The sequence below is a fragment of the Centruroides sculpturatus genome, unplaced genomic scaffold (genome assembly GCF_000671375.1).
Source record: "Centruroides sculpturatus isolate CEXI.00-Female unplaced genomic scaffold, Cexi_2.0 scaffold334, whole genome shotgun sequence".
NCBI lineage: Eukaryota > Metazoa > Arthropoda > Arachnida > Scorpiones > Buthidae > Centruroides > Centruroides sculpturatus.
In genome coordinates this window covers 502558-528196 of record NW_019384688.1, presented here as the reverse complement: position 1 = coordinate 528196, position 25639 = coordinate 502558, and the positions used below count along the sequence as shown (strand labels likewise).

The following is a 25639-nucleotide window of genomic DNA, read 5'->3' as shown; positions in this document are numbered from 1 at the left end:
AGTACGCTACAGACTCAGCACTTCACTGTACTGCCATAATGTAGAATCGATCGGTATATAAGCTGCGCTTAAAATTTTAGAGCCTTTTTCTCGGAATCTTCTGGCTAGTGCACTTTACAATTCTTCTGGGTGAACACCCTTGAAGTATACTACTAACCTGCAAGTCTCATCCTGAACTGAATTTCTGAGACCATAAGGTCCCCTTGTCAGATATAAAAAATATAGTGCCAAGTAAAAATTATGGCACCTGAAATGAAAGTCAAATTTTTTGTTGGGAGCTTATTTTTGGTAAAGATAAGGTGCTTTGAAGCTATATTATAAGTGTTTACTTTCCAGGTGTGATCCCACGACTAACTACAAGTGTTTAGTGGTTTTATTCACTCAGCCACTGGTGGGTCTTAAATTAATAAAAACTATTTTCTGAAAGTATAGAGCATGTTGTGTGAGATATGCTTAACATTTTCCTATGAAACGGCCTTTATGGGTTAATATCATTTTGATATCTACGTTTATTAAAGTGTCCATTTTCTAAGAAATTTCTTTAAATACTAGTGCGAGAATTGGAATTTTATCGTAAAATTCCATGGGAAATTATATCTATCTTTTCATGTTGTTTACAAAAATGGATGGCAAAAAGTGACACTGTTGTGTTAGAAAGGGAAATCAACTTCCTTTCACAAAGTTCTTATCTCCAACTTTGACAACCATCTGTGTATCTGACCCCCGTACATCCCATCTGTGGACAAAATCCTATTGGTTGAAACTGATGATAAAAGAGGAAATTTCCCACGATTTGGGGCAGTCAATAGAAATCTGACATTGTCACATAGACTGCAGTCCTCCATATTTTGAAGGTGCCAGAAACAACAGGAAGTTCATGATAGTTTTGAACATGCCACATTAGCAGGAGTGCCCTCACTCACATCCTCTTCCTGGAACCTTGTCCAAGAACATAACATACTTCATTCAATGAGAAGACCGACATCGAGACCTTCAATCAAGATAGTATGTATAAGTTGTTGTAAGTTCTCTGTCTCTCACATGATTAGATAGGGGACTAGTATCTCTTTATGTATCAATCATTATTCTTTTATTATATTTTGTCCTCATTAAATTTTGTTTCATTTGATTTAAATGGTCTTGTTATTAAACTCAGCTCTTTGCCAAAGTCTTATCACAGATCTATGATCCTTCCCTCTTGGAAAAGTATATAATTTTATTCATTAGCATGCCTAATGCTCTAATTAGGCTGGTGTCAGGAAAAATCAACAGGGAGATCGTAAGAACTTTCTGTTCCCAAATTTAAATCATACTAAAAACCCATCCTAGTGACCCTGCGGGCGGATCTTCCTTGTCTGAGGCCGAACAAGAGTGAGAAATACGTTTTCTTAACTCCAGATTCTCACACTAGTTAATTAAAAACTATTTTTCTTACTTTGCATTTTACCTATAGTAAACTTCAAGGTTGGAGTCATTGAAGTCAAAAGAATTTTATTGACTCCAGCTCTGCCCAAAAATGTCTGACTCCAACTCCACAATAGTGGTTCTCAGAGTTTAGTGGGTAATGATCTGGTAATGGATCCTACTTACATCAACTGTCATTGAAATCTTCCATTCTAATCACTAATAAATCCCCGATGTTCTTTTTATATTGTTGCCATCCTGCTATTGTGTAATATGGAATTCAATGCTAATCACAGATGGAAGATTCCAATGATGGCTAATATACATAGTATCCATACCAGATCATTACCCACTAGACATATGACATAAAGTTTATAGAATTAAAATTATAACCTAATATAATTTTTATTTCTAAACCTCCATAATTTATTACAGTTATAGATTTGGGTATTGTTTCCCCTCCTCATTCACACTAATAATCAGTTCTAGTGTGGGCCAGGCTTGCTCATATGAGGCATAATTAAGGCTGGTCACTTAGACTACAATGTGCTGGTGCTTTAAATTTTATTATATTTTAATTTTAATTTCTAAATTATTGATATTTAATATAAAATTTTATTTATAGAAGATCACAAAATACTAATTTAAAGAAACACATCAAGTCAACAGAAGAATTAGAAATAGAAAAAATAACAAGTCTAAGAAAAGAATTGGAAGATCATAGGAGACTTTCAAGGATGTCTATGCTAAAAGCAATTTCTGGACAATCAGTTCATCCTAAAAAAGAGAAATTACTTGAAATAGTGAAGCAGCCTTATCTTCCCAAAAAAGAAAATATAAAAGCTAAATTTAAATTGCCAACGATATCAAATGCCCCTTCCAGTTTCTTGTTAAATTATCAACAAAAGCAATATGTATCCAAAACTTCAACAATGCAATCATTTATTACTTCAAATAAGAATACTCATATATATAAAACAGGAAATGAAACTGAACTTCTTAAGAAATATAATATAAAAGGTTTGATTTAAAAATTTTCTTACTATATTAATAAAATAAGATGATTTTTAACAAAAAATTTTGAATTATTTGCAGATTCTAAAAATGTATTGACTTCTCTTCCATTATCTGACCAAGTGTTTTACTATCAGAAACCGATAAATATCTTTCATAAATTGAATGATACTAAAAGGTAAATTAGTTGCAACTTTGCAACTTGTAATATGATATTGAAATAATTTGAATATATAGTGTGTTTATAATTAAAGTTCCATTTTGAAATGGCCATAAAATGAAAACTACTGGACAGAATGTTATCAAATTTGGTAATAGTGTACAGGACTTTATGGGATTTTATTTCCCGCGAAAAAAAAGTTCAAAAACTCACCACCAATGGGAAATGGTGCTGTCTGCAATATTGTTAAATGAAATAAGACATGAAGACATTGTTGAAAATGTTTTCAATCGGTTTTAAAATGAAACTGTTTGTTATACTCCTGATATGCTAAGAGCTACTGTTAGGAATACAGTAATGTGATGTAACTTGCTTATCAAAAATGGTGGACACCACATTGAACATGCTCTGTAACGTGTTTTAAAACTGATTAAAAACATTTTTAACAATGTCTTCATGTCTTATTTCATTTAACAAAATTGCAGACAGCACCATTTCCTGTTGGTAGTGAGTTTTTGAACTTTTTTTTTTGCGGGAAATAAAATCCCATGACATCTTGTACACTTACCAAATTTGATAACATTCTGTCCAGTAGTTTTCATTTTATGGCCATTTCAAAATGGAACTTTAATTATAAACACCCTGTACAATGTTTTTACAATAAAGGTAATACCTTATTTACTTGAATAATTTTCAACCTTGAATAATCTGCACACCCATTTTTTTAAGATACTGGTTTTAAAAACTTGAGAAAAAAACTTGATCAGTTTCATTTATTACCTATTTAAAAAATTTTACTTATTTATGATTGTAACGTAGTAGCAACCTTTGCTCTTACTGTTTTATAGCATTCAATAAGGCAGTGGTCAGTTTACAAGTTTGCATGGTATTAAAGGATAAAAATATCAAGGGGAAAAAATTACTGATTAAATGAAAGTAAGACTTCTTTAGTCATTTAATTTGAACTAAAAATGAAAAACTGGTAATAGAACAAATTAGCTTAAATTAAATTATAATTTATTTGTCATCAGTCTTAGACGTATGTTTAAATTAGTTTATTTTCAGAAAACAGTCTCACAAAAATATTTAATAGTAATGCTTGTAACTATTGACTCTATAGTTGATAGTGCAAATTACAAAGTCAAAGAGTGTCTCAAAATTAATACAGAAAACGTTTTTGTCAAGTTAAAATTCTCAAAGAGTAAGTGGCTGGACATTATCAAAAAAATAGGTGGGGGAAATAAGGCTGTATGGCTTCTCTGCATGGTCTTATATGCTGCATTGAATGCACAAAGTTAAAGGAGTATAAATTACACTTGAATCTGGATTTGCTTCATTAATTTCACATAGTTAAGTAGTATTTTCTGTTTCATTTTTTATTATAAATGTGTTCAATTAACCATTATTATCTTCTTTATTATAGATTTGTTAGTTTATTAAAAATTCCATAGTTTTCATTATTTGAGTACATGAGATCAAAATCATAAAATCAGAATAAGAAGTTTGTTGTTGTTTTATATAATATGTAAGGGCATTTTTAAATTCATTACTTAAAGAGGTGTTTTGATTTATTAGTTCATCAAGCATAAATTTAAATATAACATCAATGACATGCAAATTAACATTTTTACAACATAATACATCTACAGGAATTTTTATTGGTTGTAATTAGAGGATTTGATCCCGGGATCTCGAAAATCGGGATCCCGGGATCCCGACCACTTTTCAGTCCCAAAATTTTCGGGATGAAGTTTTCCTAATCCCGGGATTTTCGGGATTGACATCATTTTAAAAAAAGTTGCAAAATAGACTGCATGAAGCGAAACGTTCAGTGCCAGTGCTTTTAACAGAATTGCTTGCCTATCATTTTAATATAAAATACAAGAAATTTTATTCCAAGCAAGCAGCAGAAATTAACCTAGCGGGCTTGCGATGCTTGCTTGGAATAAAACTTCTTGTATTTTGAACTAAAATGATAGGCAAGCAGTTCTCACTGGGTTACTTGGTAATATACTTCATTTTTGTATTTTTGAATTTTCACGGGTGCCAATCGATTTTCTGGCGCAGTCAAGAGCACTACTCAGTGCATTTTACCTGTCAATGTGTCAGCCATCTTGTTTTGCCAGTGTGGTTAATATAGACCTGACGCCACTCGCTTAGGGGAGTCGACCTTAGGTGAAAAGGTTATGACCCTCGCCTTGCCCGCGACCTGTCAGGATGATGCGAGAAAGTCTTTTTACGTTTCGGAGTAGTGGTTTGCTGAACGCTGAGAGGCTCACACAGAGACCGAATTTACAAAATTAACGCGTTTATTTTTTGAAAAACATGCTTACAATGATCGAAACAATCGGGATTATAGCCTTTACTTCTACAATCCCGATCCGTGTCGACCGGACTGTTTTCTTCCAACCTCCCCGTGTCCTCGAAGCTTATAAGTATTTACTAACGATTCCTCCAACTTCCATCAACCTAAACGCGTTTTCTCTGCAGCTGCATATATGTGCAACAAATTGAGAAGCAGACTTGGTGATGAGACACTGGATGCGTTGTTATTTCTCAGACCATATTTTCGCAATTCAAATTAGAATGTTCCTATTAGATTAGTTTTCTTTATATTTAAGAAAAATGTGACTGATTAATATTATTTTTAAATACTTTTTCCTAAGAAACTTACTTTACTACCTACTTACTAGGTTGTTATATGAAAGTAGTCTATTTAGTCGATGTTAAGAGAGATTTTTTGTGAATTTTCAACGTTTATTTGCATAGTTTGTTACATAAAGGTTTTTTCAATTTATGTGAGTTTAAAGAGATCTCAGTAATGCTTAAAAAAGAATAAATTTAACATGAAGACAGTGATTTTAAGTCTGGTTAGTCTGACTGTAAGTCTGATTAGTTAGAGTGATTAAATTAACTAGGTGTACACAGTAAAATACGTTGATTTTTTGTCTAAATTTTGATTTTTGATTTCTGTAAGATTTTCTTATTTTTTATTAACCCTCAATACCGAAATAATCCCGGGATCCTGGGATTGAATAAGTATAATCCCGAAATCCCAGGATTAGAAATAAGGACCGGGATCGAATTCCCTAGTTGTAATGCTAGCATTGTATTAACAATGTAGCCTCATTGTCTGTAAAGATAATATCTGATTTCAAATTTATTGTATGAGACTAACACAATTTTTAATCATCAAAGAAAAAAAAAAATTCAACATAATCAATAAACAACTCCGATAAGTATTAGAATCTATTGCTAATGACATTTCTTTACCAAATTTTTTTTAATGTCATTTTCATTTATTCATAGATAATCATTGTTTTGGGTTGATTTGTGGAATAGTTTTACTGCTATGAATATTTTTGCTATCAGAGAACTCAACTATATATTTGATTCTAATTTGAAATCCTTCCCATTGATTCTCAATTGAGAATCAATAGCATTTCTCTATAGAATTCAATGATTCTCAATTGAATTCTATAAAGAATTTAATTGAGAATCATTAGACAATACTTTAGTAGTGATAGTAGGTGGTGGTGGTGGTGGTGGTAGTAGTAGTAGTAGTAGTACAAGGCATATCATTATTTTCATTGTTATTGGTCATGATCAGCTGTTTAAATTAATTCAGCAGGCTCCTGGTCTTTGTTGATTTCTTCTAAATTATGTTTAGTGTAAATGTACTTTGATTAGTCAACTATTCTATGTACAAGGAAAATCTGATGAATTGCTTTCATCAATTTTCCTACTTTTGTCATTACACGAAAGCTCAATCTGTAGTAATTGATACAATATTTTTAAAATAAATATCAAATTCTTTTAATTTATTTTTAATGAAAATTAAATATGTGAAGGTCTGAAACCCTTTTTTTCTGTTTTAAAACAGTATAAACCTCGGAATTTTCTCTGAAAAGGGAAAAAGGAGAACCGCTGTGGTCAATGACCGAGACGCTCTCCTCGAATAAGAAAAAAAAGGGGAATGTTAAAATATCAATAAATGAAATCTCCTCCATTTGTTTATAGGTAATTCTACAGATGTTGATATCAACAAGACGGGAATAAGAGATGTTTCTTATCACCTTTTTGGTTGTTCCTAACATGTGGTTACGGCAATAAATCGTCTCATTTGTAGTCAAACACGACGTTTGATATAAACAATATCTAGATAGTTGACCAAGTTAAAGAAATTATTGTCAGCTGAATGTTAATTTATGGATGACCTATAGAAATTTATATCAAAAAATCATATCATCTTGACACCAATATCAATAAATTGAACAAACTTCTCTATGTCAGTTGTCCGAACTAGCTAGATCCAAACATCAACACACTAACAGGTGTGCGGATAAATCATTTGTAATGTCATAGTTCTCACCCCTCAAATTTGGTATAAAGAGGGCTCCTGGCCAGTTATCGGTGTGGCCTCCAAGATAGCAATAAGCAACGGATTAACTACCTTCAACGCTGACCGCCGACAAATGGACGAAAAAGCTAATTTCTACCATCTTCCACTTAGTAAGTAGAACTCTCTTTTTTCTTTCAGGTGGACTAGGGCTAATTCCGAAAATAATATTAATTAAGGAGGATCAGAGACTATCCTCAGTCGAAATACCCGAGATATAATCCGACTAACCTAATATTGTAATTTCGGTTTGATATTAATATTCTTATTATTTGTAACCTTTCTTTTATATAGTGTATACTAATTAAATTTATATATATATATATATCTTAATCATGTGTGTTTACTCGTACTCCATCAACACCTTATCGACTTATCTGCAACCTCCCACTCGATTTCCTCCCACTCCGCCCTCCTAAATTGCCATCCACTGACCCTGTGAGTGGGACTCACCTCCCCGTTGTCAGAAAACGGTTTAGGCTTAGATGCTTAAACCCCGATTCTCACAAATACTTGTCAGTAGACATAGATCTATGATTATGGAATAATCCAAGGTTCCAAAATTTATCATCACTTAAATGGACATTAACTTTCATCTATCTGTGATTTTTAACAGGCATCTGCTTACCTAATGTTAGATTAAATGCTTTATAGCTATGTTGTGATATTTTGTCAGCTACTCAATTCTTAATTTTATCTGCAGTTTTCTTGATTATATTTGAAGATGTAGGAATGTATATAGTCCTTTGCAATTAACAATATTTGCAAATTTTCAGATGTACAAAATCTACTAAATAGAATTGTCTTGTGCTATCATTTGTACTATAATGGAAGAAAAGATTAGTCAATGGTCTTCTTGAAATATGAAAAAACTTTTGATTGAGAATACACATCACTCTTAACATCAATATTTTAAGTTGATGTAGCTGAATTATCAGTTTTTTTTCTTTAGTAAATTAATTTTGTGGGCTTTGGTCTTTGCTTTTTTTTATGTAGACCACAGGGTACTTCCGTCAGTTGCTATAATTTTTGTTAACACAACAAAAAGCTACATCTTTTACTTCTGTACAATTAATGGTAAATTTTTATTAATGGTTACTGTTATCAGTTAATAATTTTCATTTGTTTCTCCTTTTGAAATATGCAATACCTTTGACACACACAAAGTTTGTTCTCCTATGTTAAAATATTTCTGAAGAACAATTGATTTTTTTTATAAATCTTAAAAGTATATAAACTTTAAGATGAGTAATTTAAACTTAAAATGTCAACTAGGACTTATCTGTTATCCAGTATAATAAGTCCTTATTATACTGGATAACTGGTTCTGCAAATTAAGTAAACAAAGTCAGAAAAACAGTCTTTATTTATCACCTGAACACATACATAATATCTTTTTGTTTTGGACCTGCTGAGGGATCAACAGGTCTGAAACACAAAGATATCGTGTATGTGTTCAGGTAATAAATAAAGACTGTTTTTCTGACTTTGTTTACTTAATTTGCAGAACCAGTTATCCAGTATAATAAGTCCTAATAAAATGCCAACTAAAACTTATCTATTAAGTTTAAAAATTAAAAAATTATGGACACAAAGGCATTTAAATTTAAGATGAGTAAATTGTCTATATAAATTTTTCTTATGGAATGAGAAATAACTGCTACAAAAAAAAGAAATCTTTTAATATTGTATGAATCAATGTATCTTTTAATATTGTATGAATTTAATGAATCAATGTAAAGTAATCACAATATTTTTTTAACTTAAATTTGCATAATTTTAGAATAAATGAAAAGTGTAATATGTGATCTCATATTTAGGATTATGAATCAATGTAAAGTAATGAAATCACAAAGTGGAAACTGCAGTATTATCAGTTATTTGCATTTATACATTTGTCAAATTGTGATAAATTTATAAAAGTATGATAGAAACAGTTAATGAGTAAGATTTCTACTTTTTATAGAGGATCTAATGCAAACATTATAGATGCTCTTCTTCCATTTGAAAGATAAACTTTATAATTAAACATACTGAACAGAAAGTTGATTTTTGGAACAGATTTATATCATCTGTAATATTTGGATATCAATAATTGTGTGCAAATAAAAGCACTTTAACTAACTATGTATCCTACTCAGCCTCTTTAGAATATTTAATGAAACATCAAACACCTGATGCTGAGAAACATTTATTAAACAAACATATTTTGTTTTATTTGATTATTTATTTTTAATTTAGCTAGTATTTTGTTTTAAATTTAAATGTAAAAGTATTCAAACGTTCTGTCGTTTAAATGTTAAGTTAAAATATGTTCAGATTTCAGTTGCATCTGAAGATGGCCTATCATATTGGGTCAAAAACATTAATGTTTGCTTAATAACCATTTCTCAGCATCAGGTGTTTGATGATTCATTAAGCATTTTTTAACATTAATATGTGTTTTTCTATTTAAGATTTTTTCAGAAATTGTAACTTCAGCAAATGATATTTTTATAATTTAATAATCTTTGGTTTGTCTTTATAAATGAAAATATACCAGTATTAGAAATGTTTTGCCTTCCTTTTGTTTTCCAAAGAAAAAAGAAATGTTTTGCCTTCCTTTTGTTTTCCAAACAAAAGGAAGGCAAAACATTTCTTTTTTCTTTGGAAAACAAAAGGAAGGCAAAACATTTCTAATACTGGTATATTTTCATTTATAAAGACAAACCAAAGATTATTAAATTATAAAAATATCATTTGCTGAAGTTACAATTTCTGAAAAAATCTTAAATAGAAAAACACATATTAATGTTAAAAAATGCTTAATGAATCATCAAACACCTGATGCTGAGAAATGGTTATTAAGCAAACATTAATGTTTTTGACCCAATATGATAGGCCATCTTCAGATGCAACTGAAATCTGAACATATTTTAACTTAACATTTAAACGACAGAACGTTTGAATACTTTTACATTTAAATTTAAAACAAAATACTAGCTAAATTAAAAATAAATAATCAAATAAAACAAAATATGTTTGTTTAATAAATGTTTCTCAGCATCAGGTGTTTGATGNCACCTATTCCTCTTTTTACATAATTTTTTTTTGTGTAAAAAAATCAAAGTTGGTTTGAAAATTTTTAAATTTAACCTTTTGTTAAAAAAGTTACTGTTTTCCTTGAAATTAAGAGTTCATTTATATTTTTTAAAGCACAGTACTGTACTGAAGGTATTAATATATCAGAGAATACTATTTGTTCATTTTCTGTTTCCTATGCAACCTTGTGTTTACTATATTTATGTAGAAATAATGTCAACGATAAATGATGTTAGAATAAAAAAAGCTTGTGTTTCTTTTGTAAATTGCTTGCTTTTACACACCATTGAAGTTGTGGCTCCTATCAAGCATTTTTCTACAGGATGCATGTGCTGTACTGTTTACACGCCATTCTTTGAAGTGTTTCCACCAGACAAAAAGAGGGAAGGATAGGTGTATATAATTTTAAAGAAAAGTTATAAAATAAATCTGAAATAGACAGTCCCAAACTTTTGAATTTAATGTGCTTCTGAAAATAAGGTATATATGAAAGCAAAATGTTTGAAAGTTGAGATGTAAAATTGCATGCTATGAAGAGCGAATTTTGCTTTCCAGTTAGCTAAGACATGTTATAAAAGTTTTTATTAAAGTAGAAAACTTTTAGTTTTTACAGCAAATACATTACATTGCATAAAATATTATTCAAAATGTTAAAAACCATACATTAACCATAAAAGATAACAAAAATGAATTTTTACAAATAATTTTGACATTGAAACTAAAACTGGTAAATAAAAGTGTTGTTACATTATACTCAAAATCTTTGTTTGCTGTATAAAATAATTTTTAAAGATTTTAAAGAATGTTTCTTGAGGAATATAGTTATTTAAATATCTAATATTTCTAGAACCTTTACATCAATTTTCAATTTGTTAGATAATTAAATAAAATTGACAAATAAAATAGCATGAGAAGATTGTTGACTGCAAACCAAATTTGGTGATGCTGTGAGCTGATTGTGCTTGAGCAAGTAGTGCACTACTTACTCATAGCTCCAAGTTTGACTTGAAACATTGCCAAATTCCTTAGGTTACTTGCAAGTTTTCCTTTCATTTGGCAATACTTCATAAAATAAATCTTTAAAGTAAGTTTGAAAATTTGAATGAGTTTAAAATTTTAAATTAAAATTAGTATTGGCTAAAAAATATTTTTCAATTTTTGATCTTTCAGAATTCTTTAGTTTTAATCTGATGCAATGTTTTTGTGATCTCATCAATGTCTGTCTACATAATCTTGTTAAAGGATTAGTTAAACATTATATAAATAAAGAAGCCAGATCTAAAGAAATTTATATATACAGGGTGTTTATAAATGAATAGTGCGGTTTTAAAAATTAATAATAAATCTATTTATTACCTTATATAGGCAAACCATACAGCATAAGCAGCGGTAACTGTCCAAGTTTTTTATGCATTAATCACAATCCTTCAATATGTGCAACCATGGTCACACGACACACGTCTACACGGTAATCAAATTCTTCCCATACGTGGTGTAGCATGTCCTCCATGATGGTCTGCAGTGCATCTTTATCCAATCACACAGTTCCCCAAGGGACATGGGCATTGACGGTACATAAACTTGGTCTTTAACAAACCCCATAAAAAGAAATTGCAGGGTGTTAAATCTGGCAAACAGGGTGGCCAGGGGAGCAAGTTGTTATCTGCTGTTGCACCACATCCAATCCAGCATTGGTGAAGAACACTATTAAGCATGACAAGCAAAGAGCAGGTAGCGCATAAAAAACTTGGACAGTTGCCACTCTTATGCTGTAAGGTTTGTCCATATAAAGTAATAAATAGATTTATTATTAATTTTTTAAACTGCACCATTCATTTATAAACATCCTGTATTATTAGAGATTGATAGAGTTTTGTTGTTGTTTACGAGAAGTTTAAAAGTGTATTTAACTTAATTTCTTATGAAGTTAAACTGGATGTAACTGATCCAAATATTTCCTGTATGAAATAAATATATTCTTTGAGAAACATGTTATACTTAAATAACATAGCAAAAGTATTTTATATTTGTTATATTTAAAGAAAAGAGTGACTATTTAAAATTTAAATGTTATTCAATTAGAAATGAAAACTCAAGATGAATGTTTAAAATAAATTTTTAAAACAAGGTTAATTTCTTTTTTAAAACATATTCAATATTTTTTGTGTGTTAGATTGTGAAGATATGTAACTAATTATAGACCCAACACATGTTTATTTACAAAAATAAAATTGATACACACAATTTTTAATTCGTAAACATTAAAAAAGTGCATTGTGAAATTCAGTTTTTTATGTTCATAATAACAATAAATTTTGCAAACATTAGTAAATATATTAATTAAAATTCTTAAATTCAAAATAAACACTAAAATTAGATGTTAATATATAACTACTAAATTACAATAGAGCGTCGTTTATCCGAATCAATTGGGGACTGGGGTTGTTCGGATAACTTATTTTTCGGATAACCAATTATGTACAAAAAAATATTTTAATTTATCCCGTGTTGAAATTTTTCTCCGTTGCATGTCGCTTCACGTTGAATTTTCGTCTATGTTAAGCCTAACGAAGACTATTGTATCGTTAAAAATTATTTTTTTATTTTATACGAACAAAATAAATATATTGAAAAATATAAAAACAATAAAAAATTATACTTCAGAAGTTAATTTAGTATCAAAAACGTAAAATATTTGAGTAGCCGAAGACATAGCCAAAGATTACAGCGCCACAGCACTGGTGAAAATTTAAATTTGTCGACTGGAATTCCTTCGGATAACCGACCTTCGGATAAACGACGCTCTACTGTATTATAATTTTTATAATTGTATCATCTCTAGAGGGATTTTTATCACCTTATTTGCATATTGAGGCTGATGAGAATCTCAGAATAAAGCAAAACAGCAGGTGTTCTTAAAGTACATTTTGCAATCCTGAGATGTAAAAAGAGATGAGTCGTGAACCCATTTTCACTGTAATTTTTGGTGTTTCTATTAAACTTATGAATTTTAACTAGTAAATACACTTTTCTCATTTTAATATGAAAAGATTAAATCAAGTTTACTAGTAGAGTTTACAATTACACTGTACAATTATAATAATTTGTCCCAAAATTTTAACTTGAAAAACATAAGATCAACCTGTTTTTAATTTCAAATTCTATATGTTGTACATGCTTTTATGAATTTTAGTGTAGTTTTTATGAAGAACATAACAAAAAAATAATTTTGCAAATGTATTTTTCCATTAAAAAAATTTTTTCTTTTTGTTTAAAGGAGAAAGAAAATAGAACTGCCACTTCATAATTCAGATCTGAATATTTTAATTTATGAAAAGTCAATAATTTGAAAACTTAATGTAACAAATTTATAATTTTTCTTCATGATCAAAAAAGAGAACCAACTTTAATAAATTATTAATTAAATTACTCTATAGTTAATTTATTCATAATCTTATTCTATTATATTAATAATTTAAATATATATATTTAATTATTCATGTGAAAATGAATGTATAAACATGAGAAGTTGTGAGAACTACTTTTAATATATAAATATTTTCTAATTTTAATTACTATGGACAAATTGGATAAATTAGCATTTTTAATTTTTAATGTATGATTGATTTAATTACAAAAATCCTATTACTATTATTTTTATTATTAATTTATAATTAAAAAATTGATTGTTATGTCAGTATTATAGAATCATCTGTTTGTTTATTTAATATTGAATTTTAATCAATAAAATGTTATGAAAATTTTATTTATAATTTATTACTCTATGTTAAAATAATCTGAATGCTAATTATCTAATGTAACAAACATTTTTAGTGTAATGATAAATATAAACTATACATGTTTTAAATATAAATAAATTTATTGAAAATTTAACTTGTTTTATTTTTTTCTGAAAAATATCATATTTCAGGCACCAAACAAGCTAATTTTTTTGCAATTTAATACAGTTGACTCTCAATAACTCAAAATAGAAGGAATAAAGAAGAATTTTGAGTTAATGAAATTTTAAGTTATGGAAATTAGCACTACGTTAATGAGATATAAACAATACATTTTGACTTGCTTAAAAGATAATAAAATATTAATAAAAGAAGTCTGTTAAGTGAGTTTGATGTTGATCTGTTGCTTTCTGCTTGTCAGCATCTTTTATACAGCTTAAAAACATCTTATCTCATGTGTTACAGTGATACAGCCAGGAATGTGCACTAATATTTGGTCCAGCAAGAGGAATTCACAGTCTTGCTGGACCAGATATTAGTATCCATCTTTTAACAGTTGAAACTCATTTATATGTAAGTGTAAAAGTCACTCATTCATATAGATATTAAATTCATATCTATATGAGTGAGTGACTTTTAATCAGAACTGATAGTTTTCATATTTTTAGCAACATAAGAATTTTTTCTTTTCTCAACCATAAGAGACTTTTTCTATATCTACATTCATTTGTTAAGACCATTAGATAGTGACTGTGGTTTACAGATAGCATTACATAACTGACTCTTGCTGCTCTCTTGGAAGACAAGACTATCTTTGTCAACACTTAACAGTCTTAAAACAACTCTAAGACTAATGGCTCAAACTACCCATGTAGTCACTGGCTCTTGTGGTGACCGGTGCTGATGAGGAATGTAGAACTAATAAACCTTAAACAAGAATGATACTACACCAGAGTAAAGTAAACAAAAATATACCAGGGAGCCTGTTATTGGTGTGCTTCTTGGAAACAACAGAGTGTTATGAACGTTTTTGAACTTGTAAGTTCTTCTTCAGGTAACTAATGATTGTTAAACGAATGCAATTCAAATTAAAGTCAAATTGGAACACCATTCAGAATTCTATCATGTGGATATCGATATCGTCATTCAGGCATGTGCCCCTTTAACGGCTGTAGATTATTGTAAGTTCTTGTCTACAAGCGCCTGCCATGCAGTTGACAGGGTGATTTTATCTTTATGATTAATGCAGTTATCATCTTTAAGTGTAGCCATACAGATGTAAAGAGCCTCTAGCCATCTAAGATGGTGTACGTATTGTGTAGTGTGGATCACTTTGGCTTATTTGAACAATGGTTCTACTTCTGGATCTGGGCATAGATAACAAGAGCAGTGGTGGGCCTTGCATGTAGAATATCCACTGTGTGTTCTTTAATTCTCACTTCCAGCGAGTGCTTGGTGGATCCTACATAGACCAGGCTTCTGTCCCATCTATGGTTCATAATTGGGATGGTGTACACCCCCAGGAGTCGTTCTTTGTTGGGGGTGTCTTTTCCATTCTGTAAAATATCAAAAATTGTAGCACACCTTATATAGGCGATACGAATATTCTTTTTCTTAGCTATCACATTGTATAATGATTTAAGGTACTGATTGTGTGTTACCAGGATGATGGTAGGTGGAACTTCGTTGGCTGCCTGGTTGGGGTCTAGTTGTCGGCAGTGCCATCTGCAGATCAATTTACTTGTGATCACAGGGTAACCATAGTCCTTGGCTATATGTTCAATATGCCTTAGTTTGGCTTGGAGAGTTATCTGAGAAGACAAGTGTGTGTATGCCCTCTTAATTAAGACATTGAAGGCTGCCATTTTATAGTGGTGATGGTCACATGATCCTACCGGTATATAGAGATGTTCTGCCCCCGGTTTACGGTAAACTTCCGTGTAGGTTGCTGTTTGCTCGAACTTGATGCTAATGTCTTGGAAATGGACCTCAGAAGTGTGAGCTTGGTCTATCTCTATGGCCAAGCCATAAGGGTTATCATTGAATGAATCGACGAACGCTGATATGTCTGGCTTTTACCTCCATAAGATGAGAATATCATCTATGTATCTTTTATATAGTACAGGTAGGCCTCCTACAACGTGGTAGATACATTCCTTGAAAATACCGTGTTGTGGGAAATCGCGTTGTAGGAGACACCAACTCAATACAAAAACTGGGATTCAGTTCTAAAAAGAGAAAAACTTAACGTTTGAATGGCGTTTTTTGAATTTTTCAAACCAGCCATTGGTAGCCACGAATTTAACACTGGTTTCATCAGCTGACCAGTGGCGTAGTGTAGTGGGAGCAGCAGGGGCAGCCCACCCCGGGCGGCACTTTTAGGGGGCGGCAAAATTTCACAATAAATAATAATAATATCTTGTAAAAATTTGAACCATTTCATTTCATATTTTTGTCGCACCTACGATTCGGACCGATTGAAATGAGCACGGAATTGTTCATTACTTATTCTGTGACGAAATTGAATTTTAGTTTTTTAAATTGAGATACCTAAATAGGGGGCAGCGAAATTTTCCTCTGCCCCACTATGCTACACCCACACTATGCTACTGCAGCTGACGACTGTCCCATTTGTTATAAATAATCAAATATTTTTAAGGCTTTGTGTTTAAGTGCAGTTTTATTTAAAGGCAACCATTTCTTGTTCATATCTTCTACCCATAATATTAGCACTTGTTCTATTTTTTACATTATAGGTGCTCTCGGACTAGCAACATTTTTCGCAAGAATAGATGATCCAGATGCAACCAAATTTCTAATTTTTTCTCCTGATTGCTTAATCGGCCGAATAGTCAACTCATCTAAATCAAAATGCCTACTATCAGCTATCCGCTCTTGATTTTTAATTTGATCCAAAATTTCTATCTTTGAAGAGTTATAAATTTCTTTTTTAACGACAATCCTTTTTTTTCATTTGGCATTGTTATGGCTAAAATTTTTTCAATCAGTTTTGTGGACAGTAAAAATCGCAAAAAATAACTTTTCTCACTATGTTGTTAAAAATATACACCCAATAGAAGTTTATACTGTATTTTGGACCATTTCTGCAGTTCCCACTTATTGAAACAGTATAAATGATTGAAAATTTAGTGATATATTTCAGTGTTTACGGAAACTGATGCACATCTGTCTAGAAACTGGTCTTCCCCTGAAACTTTCAAGGGAACAACACGCCAACGTCAACAAACAGCTTTTTCAAGGACATTTAGCTCTGTATGCCAAACTGCAGTTCGTATCACATGATCCGTTGCAATTTTTCTGTTGTGTGAAAGATAATTCATTTCTAAATACCATAAACCGCGATGTAAGAAAATTTCTGCATTTTTCCAACTGCATTGGAGTGAAAACGTGTTGTAAAGGTACCTCATTGTAGGAGGCCTACCTGTACGATGTTAGGTAAATGCTGAGGGATGATTCTAGATTCTAATTGTCTGACCACTATCTCACAGAGGTCTCCTGCGATGGGGCTACCCATCGGGACTCCTCTTCCTTGGCTGTATGTAACCCCATTGAATTGGAAAAAGGAGTTATAACACAATAGATGTGCCAATTCTAGTATCTGTTGGTGCATAGTGCTATTGTTTACGAAGTTGAAAAGTGCATCTCTGATGGCGCAAAATACTGGTGGGAGTTTAATAGACGGGCAAAGTGACTTGAAGTCTAAAATCATTATGAAGATAAAAGGCGCTGATATTTCCTTGAGGTCTGCTGGGTGGGTCAGAGCATATGTCTATCCTTCTAAGTGGGGCAAAAGTAGCATATGTATGAGCTTCTCCAATTTAATGGTTGGTGCTCTAGCTTTATCAATAACTGGTCGTAGCTGTTGTCTAGGTTTGTGGATTTTTGCGAAGGCAAAGATCCTAGGGGTATCTGGAGAATCGATCATTATATTCCTTAACTCCAGGTGTTTAGCTAGCTTTGTATTGGAAAAGTGTTTAACTCTCGCCTGCAAGCTGTCAATAGCATTATTGCTTGCAATGGTACATTGTGTGCTGGCTATATGCTCCTCGAAAATGTTTGTAACACTGTTTTTTTCCAAGAAGCACACTGGTAACAGACTCCCCAGTAAGTTTGTTGTTTACTAATAAACCTTGCACACAACATGAATTAAACAGTGCAAGTTAGCAAGTATGTAGACAGGGCTAGCCATAGGCACTAACAAAGTAAGTATAAGCTTTGAGTGGCACATTTTGAGGTAGTAGCATTTCTCAAATTAATTTTAAAAAAAGTAAAAATAAAATTTGACATGGGGACAGCATCTGTCAGGTGCTGGAGAATCTGTGGAAGTAAACAAACCTATAGATCATTGGTTTATTTACTTAAGATGACATCTTCACACAATCTCACCCAGCAGCATGCAGTGACAGTTTTCAAAGGGGACCAGACATGAGAAAACCCATGTTTTGTATATTATAACTATTATTTAAACACCTCAAACACTGAAAAAACAAAGCTTTCATTTTGTCACATTATGTTTAATTTTTCATTTTATTTTGTTGGAGAAAACACAGTAAGTTTCCACAATAGTAAAATATTGTACATTAATGGAATCTTCCTAACTTCTTTAAGAGAGAACTTCTATAACAAGATCATAAAAATTTCTTTGTCTTTGTGTAAAGTACTAAGTTATTTTTACGCCTTTCACAATGATTAGCGACACAACTTTGTGCCGGAAATATCCGTTACCTAACTGGAACTTTACACGGATTTGCATTAATGTGCCAGGCCTGGACTTTAAGCGTGCACCGAATTATATAATGACAAAGTTAGTCAAAATCAAATTCAATATTTAATAATTCTAATAACGATTATGTACAAAAATTTAGTAACAATCAACAACAAATTTATTCTAAGAAAAAATCAATAAGAATCAACCTGACAAAACTCAAAACAATCTATTTGCTAACTTAAATCTATTCTCCTTTGGAACTCGACAAAATTTCAAAGACTTAACTTATGTACAACAATTCTTATGAACTAAGGTCCTAATCGTCACCTCAATATACTAGGAACCTTTTTCATCAACTCTCAAGACTTTCTCTAATCTTCGATCCACAAATCGAATAACTTCAAAATCGCCTTGGAACCACTTTATCGCTATCGGACACCTCTTGTTGTTTGCTGCTATGAAGCTCACCACGCTCGTTGCTAACAGAAGCTCACCTCAGTCATCTTCACTTGAGGTTCGGACTTTATACTGTGAGGTGACATCACAATTCTGAGTGAGATCACTCCCCTCGTCTACGTACTTATTGCTAACAGTCAACTTTTCCTTTCTGTCTGTCAGCCTATTTCACGACAATACTTGCTAATCTTTACATTATTCTTTTTTACAATTTTTCAGGATATTTTATTCTTTAAGGTTTAGCAAGTTCCTAAGTTGTGCTTATGGGGTCTCCCCTCCTCTTTCTCGGTGCGGACTTACTTTTTTCCACTCAGGAGCACAAGTTTTTTTTTATGGCGCTTTCTCGTTGATGAGTTGGTTCTCTTTCTTCTATTTTTAAGTTTCTAAGGTGGTTGGTGAGGAAACCTTCGTCCTAACAAAACATAAGCCCCAAACAAAAATAGAATAAAAAGCAAAATAAAAAATAACTAAAAATAACGTTCAGACTTGGTTTCTTACATTTGGAGATCTTTAATCAGTTTTTTCAATTGACAACAAGGAAAGCTGGGAAAGTCTCTTATGCTTATTAAAACATATTACATTCTATTTTAGAAGTGCTCACAAGATGTGTTTGTGTTTCTGTATATGCTTCTTCAGCTAACTTGATGCATTTCTGGGAAACTCCCAATTTCAGTCATTGTTTTGTTTGAAAAACCTGACAACCTGTACACAGACATTAACTCCTCAAATTTTTAAAATTGAATATTGTTTGAGTCAATTAATTTCAGAAACGGAAGTTCTTTCAGATCACTAAATCTTATTTGCATCTGTCTAATGATTGTATTGAAAATCTCATTGTAGAGATGCAAGTATCTCATTCTAGTGCAGGCATGGCCAACATACGGCCCACGGATCAGATCCGGCCTGTCTAATGAATTTATGTGGCAATCTCTTAAGTACAGCGTAGTGTGTTGATAAAGCATGATAATGTGAGAAATGTATCTGTAATCTCTATCTACAATTTAGTCTCTACGGGGTGACACCACAATGAGATCTTGCACTACCTCAAATTCTTCCTAGGGCAACCTCTGGTTCGGCCCGTGGAAAAAGTTTTATTTCCAATCCAACCCGGGGGCAAAAACTGTTGGCCACCCCTGTTCTAGTGTCTTCTAATTCATTTTCTCTGTGATGCTTTCTCAGTGGTTCAATGATATCATATTTTTCTTTCACATTTGTATAAATCTCTTCAAAGTTATTTCGAGCTTCTTGGAAGACATAAATTGTTTCCTTCACTTTCTCAACACAGTATTTAATGTCAAGTTTTAGTTTGAATAATAATGAACAATGTATTAATAAGGGAAAAAATATGGCTGAAAATTTCCAGGTAGAAAGAGAAGTTAAAAATCTGTGGTAAGTATAAATTAGTTAAAAGTTAATATCCTTAAAAGATGTTAAATACTCTTTGGCAGTTATGAATGAGTTAGCATTCCATTTTTCTGGACAATATCTTCAAAAAACTGATCAGATCTGTTTTATTTTTTGTAGACCACATTCACAATTCTTGAATTGTAGTTCCATCTTGGTTTACAACTGTAGGAAATTTTTTTTCACTTTGACTTTTCAATGCATTTACATACTTTGTAGAGTGTGAGAAAAATGACTGAAGGCCACTCAATGTCTTAAAAGAAAGCATGCAAGGCATTTTTTATGAAATTCACTGATTGTAACAAGATTAAGTTAAGTCTGTGTGCATAATAGTGCTTCGGGGCATTTTATCTTTATAAGAGTCTGCAGACTATTCAAATGATCAGAAAATGTTGCAGCTCCATCATAACCCTGCACCACTAAATTGTCTTTACATCCAAAATCTAAAGCCCTTTAAACATTTGGTTGCTTGAAGCAACTGCTGAGTGATTCTTGCTCATATTTGTAAATCCAATAAATCTCTCCTCAATTTTCTCTTCTTATACAGACCAGATAACAGTGGAAAGTTCAGATAGTTTTGCAATATCTGTTGTTTTGTTGAGCATGATTGCAACAAATTTGGCCTTCTTTACTTCTCCCTCTATTTTGTCTTGAACCATGTTTTCCAATACATTCAATAATGTCATTTTGAAGTTCCATATGTTTGGCTTTTTTGCATGTATTTTTACTCTTTTACTTATTATCTTTATATATTACAATATATGATGTATATGTATACTTTGGAGAAGCCATTACAACTGATTGCGATCAAATGGCAGGCAGTAGAAGCATTTTTTTTTTTGTATATGACCTTTAACCATAACTTTGCAATAGTTCATAATATATATTACTATATAATATATTTTTATAATACAAATATACGTGTTATGTCAGCTAGTTTTAGGCATAGAAGAAAAAAATGGAGCTTGGGAGTGGAGTGGCAAGCTTTTCTTCTTTTTCATCCTGAGTTTGGACAAGGTTTGGTTGGTTGACTAGGGTGGAACTAGGGTTCAGTCCTTATTGTAGTAACTGCTAAGCTTTTTTTTTTTTTTTTTTGTCTAAGTTGGAAATTGTCCCTTTGGCTTTGTAAATCCTGAATTCCAAATGTCTTAAGGTGGAAATGAAATGGGTGTTTGTAATAGTGAGTTGTCTCCATGTGTTGTATGCATGGTCCTTGATTCTTGTCAATAATGACCAGGAAATGATCTCCTGCCCAACCTATTATCTTTTATTGGTATGTTGTACACACCTGGTTTCTACATAGGTTCTATTTCATCTTTATTGTTTCTTAGAAGACCATATATGGAAGGATTCCTTCTGTAGTAAATATGCCAGTGAGATGCTCTAGAAATCTCTTAATGGCTGTCCATATGGTGTCTGTTAAGAGCTTATGAGCCTGAAGTCTTCCTGATATATTTTTTGCTTTTCTTGTCATGGGTTTTCTTGTGTTTGTAGATACACATACAAATTCTCCTATTTTGACTTTAACAGTTTAGAATGCTTTTGAAAACAAAAAGTTTTGAAAATGTGTACAACATTGAGTTCCTCCAGCATTTAAAAATCAAAAGTTAGTTAGGGTGGAGCCATTGTCAGTGAACTTGACTGACTGAAAAATATTTGGACATTAGAAGACAAAATGTTTTCTCATGTCTGACTGTGAAAAGTAGTTTCTTACATTATCCTTATCTTCACTGATCAAGAAATATTATTTATACAGCAAATCTTTGGAAAATTCATATGCAGTTTAACATGGTAATGACAAAAATATTTAATGATTCTAATCACAGCAAGTTCTTAAGAAATATTACATCTTTCCAATGGTTGTGTATGTCTCATCTGTTCATTCATTGTTGGACTACAATATGTAGACTAGTGAAATGGCAGATGCAACTCTGATATAATTGGTTGAGGTTTATGATTTTATTCAGTAAAACATCTAAAATCTTGGAATACCATAATTTTTTTTTCGCTTGTTTGAATTTATTTTATTGTGTAAAAACATCTAATGTTCTCAAATTTAACTATTCATTCAATGACATTTTTAGTATTTAATTGATTTTTACATAAATTAAAGTGAGAATCAAATACAAGCTTTGAAAAAACTAGAATTGATAAAAAGATTTAATTTGTATAATTTCTTTTTGTACTTCATACTATACAGTGTGTTCATAATTAAAGTTCACATTTCAAGAAGATAAAACTCTGGAACTAATCAAGAGAATTTCTGATATTATATTTTACATAGAGACATCTGTGGTGATGGAATTTTATTTAAAAAAAAAAAAAAAAAAAAAATTAATTACAAAAATGTCTGCCAGTGCAGTAAGTGGCAACACTAAACTGCAACACTAGTGAATAACTCAAAACTTATGATACACAAAGTAAAGTGTGTGGCTATGCAATACCATGATCAATATGCGGCCTCCATTATTGGCAACATACTGAAATTGCAAGATTTTTGGAGACCAGCATATTAAGCATACTATTGCATGACAACACAGCATACAATGTGTATTGTGAGTTATTCATTACAGTGTTGCAGTTTTGTAACTAGATTCTTGTTTTTGTGTAAAATTTCACCACCACAGAAAGATCAGCTCCTGAGTTATATCTTTTTGAAATGTGAACTTTAATTATGAACACCCTATATATAATTGTATAAAATGATTCAAAATCACAAGACTTGCTATATATGTAAGCAATTCAGCATATAAAATAAATTTATATAAATTTTTGAAGGTAATGTTTAATTACTACAAGTAAAAAGTAGTAAATAATTTGTTAACTTTCAAAACAATTGTCTTGCTTTGTGGTGTATATAAGTTTTATTTTACAAATAGGGAATTGTAAAGTTGTATAACCATACTAGGATTTTATGAACTTCAAGTTCATAAAATCCTAGTAATCTAGTAATCCTGCTTATGTTGTGTAGAATCAATTTTAGTGTTTTGCTTCTTTAATATTTCTCTGCCTGAGCATGGTTCTCATTTACCTCATCATTCTTAACAAATTAGGCTGAAAACTTTTAGTTTTGAAAACACTAAAAAGTAATAAGATATAACTTAAAAAACCTCATTTGGTTGGTATGTAAATATATAAAAAAGGTAATTAGTTGTTAAGATCCAAACTTCTTTACTGACTGTTTATCCGAGACAAAACTATTTTAAGAGAGACACTAAAAAATTAGTTTACTTATTAGACTAAATAAAAATTAGTTTACTTCTCTTCAGTATCTTTATTGTGATAAATGCATTTTGATTCAACAATCCAGAATCCAGAGAAAAATCAAGAAGCAACCTGGGAATGGTCATTACCTCACAGAAAATCTGATCTTTAAGATTGATAAGAAAATCACCCTATATAACCATAAGTTTATTGGACTGCAATTTTCAAATTGCAGACCTACGCATTCCCAATATTGTCCATCCACTTGTCTGTCTCTATGTCTGTCCTTCATTAATCTAAATAACAGAGTTAGATAGACAAAAATCAAGACCAGATATGGAAAACTTATGGGTCGGAGGCCTGATTAACCATATAGAACTTTCAGTCTAGACCAGAAGTCATGTGATTTCAATTCAAAATTTTCTTCAGTGCAGTTAGATGACCAGAATGACTTGATTGTTATGAGGAGAAGTATGATGTACAGGGGTGAGGCATTGTTAAAATTTGTACTAGATATGGAAGCTTGAGGGCCAGAGATCCCAATTAACTACATATGAATTTCTGGTCTGGACTGGAAGTCATGATTTTTTTTTCTTTCAATTAAAAGATGATTAAAAATTGCAGCCTGGCATTGTGACTTTGGCTTTTCCTTAATTAATTTTCTTTGAATCATATAAACAGACAGCAGATCTACAAACTAGTAGTGGCAGATTCAAAATGTGACAGACCATAAGTTGCCAGATCACAAAATGCTGGATTAAAGAAATTTAACCTGTATTTAGCAATGACATCTACATAATAGTTTTGAGGCTGTGAGGTTGAAAGTCATGATTTTGTGATAATGCCATTCACAACACAAAAGCATATGTTTAATAGTTCAGATACTGAAAAGTTCTCTATTATGTAATATTTATGATAAAGATCTATTCAAAATTATTCATTGGTGCTAGTTAGAACACAATATCAAGGGGTGACTAGTTTGCTTGTTTTTATAAAGCTCTTATATTATGAGGTAATGATGATTTGTGTAACTAGTAAACTTTATTTATAATTAACTTCATATCATGATTATGCTGTTTTAGTTAAAGTGCATTTGGTGATGGCCCCACCTATAAAATAACAAATCACATACTAGGTCATCAGCATATTTGTAATTGAAACAGAAATATTTCATCAAACAATAAATCTAGTACTCTATAAGAAACTTCAGTCATTTAAATTTATATATATATTGTAGAAATGCTCATTCCAGACTTTGATTTCAAACAACTGAAATATGGGACCTATTTAAATAAATAAGCAACATTATAAGAGAAGAATGAAGTGTTAAAAATCTTTAAGATACATTTTATTATAAACAAATGTCATCTAACAACGTATTACAACAATAATGAATAAAATTTATTCCCTCTATAAAAAGACAAAACAACAAATATCAGGTTCTGTACCAAAACATATTCTTGATTATTGCTGTTTTCCTAGATGAGAGTTTAAAATCATATTTCAAAACTGCAGAAACATTTTTGAGAATATGCCAAAAAGGAAAGCATATGAATTCAAAAATAATAATCATTTTCCTTTTTCAAAAATTAATATAACTTGATTACTTATGCAATTTTGAAAAAATATAATTGTTCCTCAAACTATACAGGACTTTGAAATCAAAGATTTTATGATATTATATAGATTGTATCTAAACTCATGTAACAAACTGATTGAGGTGATATTAGGGATCAATATAAGCAATTTTGGTACTATGAAGGTGCCACAGACTTCTTAGGAAATATGCAGGGTAAGTGTGGGGACCGAGGGGGGAGAAATAAAAAAAACTCAATGAACGATAATAGGCAATATATATCGTCTCCCTTGCCGTTTGGACTGCCAAGCGGTAACAATCAACGACATGTGGAAGCAGTTGAGTCAGAGATAGATGCTTTGTTTATAAACAACACAACCGTTTATTAAATACGAAAGAAGCTTACAAGATTTCCGCGATCTTGGAAGTTCTGCAGCGGCTGCGGCCTCTGGGTCTTCCTCTCCTTTCCAAG

General features: G+C 31.3%; 1 protein-coding gene across 1 annotated transcript in view; it reads left to right on the top strand.

Annotated features, from left to right (window-relative positions):
• The window catches only part of LOC111627113 (GATA zinc finger domain-containing protein 14-like), a 40582-nt gene extending 26887 nt beyond the window's left edge, over positions 1-13695 (top strand). The window contains exons 5-7 of the mRNA XM_023370670.1: positions 2030-2424; positions 2500-2596; positions 13336-13695. Coding sequence (XP_023226438.1) covers positions 2030-2424; positions 2500-2596; positions 13336-13408 — 565 coding nt within the window. The 3' untranslated portion in view covers positions 13409-13695. The remainder of the gene's footprint in view (positions 1-2029; positions 2425-2499; positions 2597-13335) is intronic.
• The last annotated feature ends 11944 nt before the right edge of the window (positions 13696-25639 follow it).